This window comes from Colletotrichum siamense, assembly GCF_013390195.1.
Source record: "Colletotrichum siamense strain Cg363 chromosome Unknown KSG_Cg363_contig17, whole genome shotgun sequence".
NCBI classification, from domain to species: Eukaryota; Fungi; Ascomycota; class Sordariomycetes; order Glomerellales; family Glomerellaceae; genus Colletotrichum; species Colletotrichum siamense.
Genome location: NW_023501030.1, coordinates 2,164 through 9,665, shown reverse-complemented (window position 1 = coordinate 9,665; position 7,502 = coordinate 2,164). Strand labels below are relative to the sequence as shown.

General features: G+C 58.0%; 1 protein-coding gene across 1 annotated transcript; it reads left to right on the top strand.

Moving 5' to 3' along the window:
- Window positions 1-1,252: 1,252 nt before the first annotated feature.
- Window positions 1,253-6,263, top strand: CGCS363_v015107 (Bloom syndrome protein-like protein; the record flags this gene model as incomplete). The annotated part of the gene is made up of 2 exons (XM_036646956.1): window positions 1,253-6,180; window positions 6,257-6,263. The coding sequence occupies 2 exons, from the start codon at window positions 1,253-1,255 to the stop codon at window positions 6,261-6,263; spliced, it is 4,935 nt and encodes a 1,644-aa protein (XP_036487824.1).
- Window positions 6,264-7,502: the final 1,239 nt, after the last annotated feature.

Here is a 7,502-nt window from a genome sequence, read left to right as displayed (position 1 = left end):
ATCAAGGAGAAAGTATACGGAATTAAGGGGCAGGAAGGTAAGGTTATAAAGAGAGGACAGGAGGAATCATTTAATAGTAGTAGACCAAAGCAAGCCATCCGTATAGGTAAACATGGAGCCATTCGTCCACAACGCGCAGTATTCCATTCTGATATGCACATCATGTCAGTATGCAGTAGTAGCGAACGAAGTCACAGCACATCTGCGGAACCACCATCGGTCAATCACCGCCAAGGCCAGGGGAAAAGTGGCTAAATCGGTCAGCAACATTCCCAGCATCATCCGCAGCCAGGCCGATTTGCAGTCGTTCCAATACCCAGACCCCACGGTTGAGCCAATTGCTGATATTGCACCACCCCGGGCGGACGGTTTACGTTGCCACGCGTGCCGTTATATTTGCCGCCGCGTGCGAAATATGCAGGAGCATTGTCGGGTAGAACACAGATGGGAGAATGATTGGCACAAGGGGGGTGATGTTCGCAAGAAAGCCACCGCAGTCAGGGATTTGCCGTGGACGACAGGGGTGCCGTGCCAGCGGTTTTTCTAACATCACGTCCACGATGGCTAACATCACGTCCACGATGGCTAACATCACGTCCACGATGGCTGACGTCGGAAGCCATTGAACGCCCCACCATGGAATTAGGTGGGTCCGTTGAGACAAGGGCGGAAACCGTTGTTCACAGCAAGGTGGAAGCCGTTGAGATTTTCCGTAGTAAAATAGGTAAAAGTAGCATGCAATTAAAGCCACAATCGGTATAATTATAGGAACCCAGTTCTAACATCACGTCCACGATGGCTGACGTCGGAAGCCATTGAACGCCCCACCATGGAATTAGGTGGGTCCGTTGAGACAAGGGCGGAAACCGTTGTTCACAGCAAGGTGGAAGCCGTTGAGATTTTCCGTAGTAAAATAGGTAAAAGTAGCATGCAATTAAAGCCACAATCGGTATAATTATAGGAACCCAGTTCTCAGTGTTTTATTCCGTGATATGAGTCCAGAAATAGGTGAATAGGGTAGTAGATGTTTTTGTGATGTCGTCCGAATCCCCGCATTAACCAGCCAATTATATAACAGGACCATCAGCCAGGCCAGAAAGCCCGACCGAGCGATGGAACGTAGGCAGGGAGGAAAGTAGATCAAGGAGAAAGTATATGGAATTAAGGGGCAGGAAGGTGAGTTTATAAAGAGAGGACAGGAGGAACCAGTCATAAACAGTAGATAGAAGAAAGTAACCAATACATGCCAAAGATGGAGCCATTCGTCCACAACACGCAGTATTCCATTTTGATATGCACATTATGTCAGTACGCCGTATTAGCCAACGAAGCCACGGCGCATTTGCGGAATAACCATCGGTCAATCCCCACCGAGGCCAGGAGCAAGGTCGCCGGATTAGTCGGCGATATTCCCGGCATCATCCGCAGCCAGGCCGATTTGCAGTCGTTTCAATACCCAGACCCCACGGTCGAGCCAGTTGCCCATATCGCACCGCCCCGGGCGGACGGTTTGCGTTGCCACGCATGCCGTTATGTGTGCCGCCGCGTGCGAAACATGCAGGAGCATTGCCGGGCAGAACACCGGTGGGCGAATGATTGGCAGAAGGGGGGCAATGTGCGCAAGAAAGCCACGGCAGTCAGAGATTTGCCGTGGACAACAGGCGTGCCATGCCAGCGTTTTTTTTTAACACGGGCCGCAAGCGGATGGTTCGAGGTCGGGCGGGGGTTAGGGGTGGCCGTTCAAAGCGAGCCATCGGGGCCGGGGACGGACGACACGGCGTGGTTCGTCACGTTGCACGAGAACCAAGAGAAGCGGTTCGAGGCCGACGCGCGCGAGGAGGTCAGTACAGTGGACGAAAAGTTGGAGCCGAACGGGTGGTTGTACCGCGTCGGGTGGACGAGGGATTTGGAAGGGTTGAACAAGACGCAGTTACAGGAGGCCACGCGACCAATTGAGGATGGCGAGGAGACGTTAGAGGCCATATGGGCCGTGTTCAACAGCGTCGCCGACAAGGCATGCGCAACAGCAGCACCGCACAAGGTCGGGCACGACGTGTTGTTCGAGGCGGAGCGGAAGGAGATCGGCCAGAAGCCGGTGCGGCCATTCGACAACCGCATGGAGGACGACACGTGGCAGCGGTACAAGGAGGTTTGGCGTAAGATGGTGAGCATATGGTTCCGCATGGACGAGTGGCCGGAGCGCGAGCGGCCGCCGTATCGGTTCACCATGCGTCAGGGGTCGTTGTGGGATGCGTTCACCAGCCGTGTCGAGGCGGATGTCGGCAGCAGGCAGGCCGCGCAGGCGGAGGAGGTCGAGAGGATGTGTTTGGACGCCATCATCGCCATCATCGAGGACCCGTACAAGCAGAGCCAAAAGGAGAGCGCGATGATCGGCGCGTTGGCGGTGTTGGGCATCCGCGAGGACGGCGGGTGGCACCAGGCGACGGAGTACACGACGAATTATTCAGCCGTGATCAAGGTGGCCAAGATGTTCGTCGTGTACCAGGCGTGGTTGGAGCGGAAGGACGAGGTGGTGGCGTTGACGGCGACCAAAGGGGCCGAGGCGGCGTACGAAGAGGCCAGCAGCGTGTTCCATTTGGTGCGCGACAAGGTGCGGCGGTTCATGACGCGGATGCCCGGGCGGCCGGACGACGAGCCCAGGGCGATGAATTGGATTTACGACGCGCGCACGTACGGGATGCATATCCGGTTTAACACGGTGGCGCCGGGGATGGTGGATTGGAGCGGCGACCGGATATCGTTCCGGCGGGTGCGGGTGCGGGTGTGCGAGTTGGCCGAGATGTTCCACGGGGTAGCGCAGGAGGCGCGGACGTTGTTGGCGCAGTTGGCGGTGGTGGACGGGGATGGGGATAGGGATAATGATCCCGACAGGGACGGGCACGGCGATGGGTACGGAGGCCGATCAGCGTTAGCAGCAGCGTTGCCCGCCATCAGGTGGGACAGCATGCACGACGACCACAGCCAGGACCGGCCGGGGTATTCGTTTTTACACGACGACCGCAACGAGGCGTGGGTGGGCAAGGGGAAGGGGTGGATCGCACGGCGCATCGCAGAGTCGGAGGCACGGCGGCGGGCGTGGTTAGACCCAACGCGAGGGGCGGCGGCGGCGGCAGTGGCAGCAGCAGCAGCAGCAGCAGCAGGACAGGCGGAGGAGGTCACGTCCAACCGCAGCGATAGCCACCACCCATACCGCGAGAGGACGGTGCAGGCATACAGACAGGCGTTGGAATCGTTCCGGGAGCGGTTGTGGATGTTGATGCACATGGTGGCAGGGCAGCCGGCGCGGGCGCCCGAGTTAGCAGGCATCAGACACAGCAACACGGCCAACGGCGGGGTCAGGAACGTGTTCGCACACGACGGCATGATATGTTTCGTCACGTCGTACCACAAGAATTACCGCCAGACGGGGACGGCCAAGGTGATACACCGGTATTTGCCGCGCGAGGTCGGCGAGTTGTTGGTGTGGTATTTATGGTTAGTGTTGCCGTTTTGGCAGCAGGTAGGAGGCATCATCCATCAGACGGACCGGAAGAGCGCATTTTTATGGGCGGACGACGTGGTTGTAAGGGGCAGGGCGGCGGGCGAGGCGAGCCGTGATAACACCAGGGGCGACGAGCGCCGCAATAACACCAAGGACAACGACGCCCGTGACAACACCGAGGACGACGACGCCCGTGACAACACCATCACAGACGAGAGCGCCAACGCCACCCCCGGCCGGGCGCCGTGGACGGACGAACGGTTGTGGACGTCAGACAAGGCAAGGCGGATCATGCAGCAGCACAGCGAGCGGTTGGTCGGCAGCAAGATCAACATCAGCGGGTGGCGGCACATGGCCGTCGCCATCGCCAACCGGTATTTGAACGAGGCGTTCGGACGGGCAGACGACAAAAACAACGACAACGACGACAACGACGACGACATAGGCGTCGAGGACAGCGCATTGGATTTGCAGGCCGGGCACGGCACGCACGTGGCGGGGATGATATACGGGCGGTTGTACCAGGAGGCACCGTTCGGCACGGCGGCGTTGCGGGACAGGTTCCGGGCCGTCAGCCGGCAGTGGCACCGGTTGTTGGGGTTCGGGGCGGAGGACCGGGGCGGCGGGGCACCCACCAAGCGGCGGCGGACGGCGACGACGGCGGCGGACGAGGAGTTCGAAGGGCAGCGGCGGCGGCGGTTCACGCGGTTGCAGTTAGCCAACGCCGGCGGGCAGTTGCGGCAGATGATGGGGGACCCGCGGGCGGCGTTCCGCGGCCAGCAGGAGCGGGTCATCCGGTCGATCATGCGCGGGGACGACCCGATCGTGCAGGTGACGGGCACGGGCGGCGGCAAGAGTTTGTCGTTCATGTTGCCGGCGTATTGCGCACCGGACGGGGTGACGATCGTCGTGACGCCGTTGGTGGCGTTGCGCACCGACATGGACGCGCGGTGTTCGAGGTCGGGGTTGGCGTCGACAACGTGGCGCGGCGGCGGGCGGGCCAACACGGCCGCAGCAACGGTGGTGTTCGTGACGCCCGAGTCGGCCGTCACGCAGGGATTCCGGGATTTCGTCGGGCGGTTGCAGCGGCGGCAGCAGTTGGACCGGGTGGTGTTGGACGAGTGCCACGTCGTGTTGGATGGGTCGAGGGGGTTCCGGCCGGCGTTGCGGGCGTTGGGGCGGACGGTGCAGGAGTTCGGGGCGCAGTTGGTGTGTTTGACGGCGACGTTGCCGCCGGCGGAGGAGCGGGAGTTTTTCGCCGTGACGGGGATCCGGCAGGAGCGGGTGCGGGTGTTCCGCGAGGCGACGACGCGGAGGAATATCGAGTATGGGGTTGTTGTCGTTGCGTTAGGGTCAGGGGGTGGGGGTCGTGGTCGTGGTCGTGGTGCGGCAAGCCACAGGCGCCGGGCAGAGTCAGGGTTAGGGTTAGGGTCAGGTCGGGAGGGTGAGGACGGCGAGTTGAGCGCCGTCGAGGAGCGCGGTTGCCAGGAGGTCAGGGATTGGTTGCGGCAGCAGCCACGCGGCAAGGCGGTGGTGTACAGCAGCACGATCGAGGGCGTCGAGCGGATGGCCGAGGCGTTGGGGTGCGCAGCGTTCCACAGCAGCATCGGCAGCACGGAGGACAAGGCGTCGAGGTTGGAGGCGTGGAGGATGGGCGACGGCGCCGATGGGGGCGTCATCGTGGCGACGAACGCGTTGGGGTTAGGCATCGACGTGCCGGACGTGCGGTTGGTGGTCCACGCGGGCATGCCGCGGCGGTTGCGGGATTTCGTCCAGGAGAGCGGGCGTGCCGGGCGAGACGGCCAGCCAAGCCGGTCGGTTGTTATATGCAGTAGGGCAGCCGTGGAGGAGAAGGAGAAGGAGAAGCAGAAGGAGAAGGAGGCAGGGGAGGCAGAGAAAGATGGGAGGGCAGCCGGAGGGGGATGGGAGGTGTCAACAAGGACATACATCAGGGGAGAGGTATGCCGGCGGATTGTGTTAGACGAGGTCATGGACGGGCGGGTGGACCGTCCAGGGTGCGAGGAGGGCGAAGAGGCATGCGACATATGCCGGCAGAGGGCGTCGGAGGTGATGTGGGTAGACGACGGGGATGGAGATATGGATAGGGACAAGGACGGGGATAGAGAGGGACATGGAGCCAGAGAAGACGAAGAGATCAGGGCCGCGTTCGAGACCAGTCAGCAAGCCAGGCAGTTCCGCCAGTGGCAGGCCAGGGCAGAGCGTTCAGGGTTAGGGGAGGAGGGGGAGACGTTCAAGCAGCAGTTGGCGCGGTGGGCGGGACGGTGCACGTATTGCGGGATACGCCGGAGAGAGAGCGACGGGCACACGTTAGACGATTGCCCAGGCCGCGGGGAGCAGGCGTGGGGGTGGACGGCGCAGTACAGGAGGCAGATGGAAGAGGCCATGTTCGACGGACGGATGATGGAGAATTTCAGCAGTTGTTTCCATTGCGGATTGCCGCAGGGTTGGTGTCGGCGATGGGAGCCGTTGGGCGAGGACGGCGGGCGGTTCACGGAGGTCGAGGGCGGTTCATGCCAGTACCAAGGGTTGATGGTTACGATGTTCGCCGTCGCAACGATCGGTGTGGGGTCGAGGGTGTACGAGGAGACGGTGAGGGCGATGCGCAGAGCGGACGGGTTAGAGGAGTGGGCATCGAGCGAGAAGGAGGTATATAAGTGGTTAGGGCAGATGATCCAATGGGGAGGGGTGCAGTCAAGCAAGTTGTGCCGGTTGACAAGCCAGTTGTGGCAGAAGGCAGTAGAGGGCGTAGCAGAGGGGTGATCAGGCAGGGCAAGGCGGGGCGAGTAGGGGCCGTACATAGGAGTACGACAGTTTAGGGTAGGGAGTAGGGAAGTATAGTAGTAAAGGATAATAGAAAACAGAGCATCAGATGTTTTTTCACACAGAAAGATTTAATAGCACAAGAGAGCAGGAGGTGGAAGATGACAAAGAGTAACAGAGGGGATGAATCATGAGCAAGGAGCAAGAAGGGGGGAATACAAGGAGCAGCAAAAGGTATAGGCAACAGTGGAAGGATGGAAAGAGCAGAGAAAGGGGCCGGAGAGAAGGGAAAAAAAAGAAGTAAAAAGGGGATGTAAGAGCGTGAATATAATACAGATGTAGTGTTAAAGATTTCAGGGCCAGTTTTAGGGTTAGATAGCATAGCAGAACAAAAGGGCAGAACAGTAAGAGGTTCGTTAACAAAGGCGAATTAGTAAGAGTATAGGAGTTATAATAAAGCAGATTCGGGGGCAAGCAGAGGGAAAGAGAATAGTATTAAGATAATAGGAAAGAGTAAAAGATTTGTTATAGAAAGAGAGCAGAGTACACCGAGAAAAATTACAGCCAAAAAGGGGTAGCAAGGTCAGCAAGAGAGGGGGAATTAAAGAATCACATACCAAAGATAGCAGATTTATACAGTAGACAGTAGTTAAAGATAAAGGGAGGTAGAAAGAAAGTAGACAGAGAGAAATAGAAATACAAACAGATAGAAGACCAAGGGGGGAAAAGTAAAAAAACGGATTTCAGTAAAAGAGAGGGAGGGAGATTCATTTAGCAGCCCATAGAGGTAGAGTATAGGGGAGCCAGGGTTAGTACACAGTAAAGGTCAGAGATAGGTTAAAGAGAAGGATTAAGGTCAGAGTAGGAATCAAAGTCAGGAATACAGCAAACAGAAGGGTCAAGAATAGGGCAGAAATAGAAGTCAGCAATAAAGCAAAGTTCAGGAGGGATAGAGTTAAGAAACAGATAATAGAGGGGACATACAATTAGCAAGCAACAAGAAAGGGGGGATCCAAGGAGCAGAGGAAAGTAGAGGCAAGAAGGGTAAAGTATAGAGAGGAGAGAAGGGATAGGGAAGACGGGAGGAATATAAAGAGCAGAGAAAGAGACAAAAGTAAAGAGGGCAAGGAGAGGAGCGAAAAGGGAACATAGGAATATAAGCATAATATAGACAGATACAGAGTTGAAGATAACAGGACCAGTTTTAGATTAGATAGCA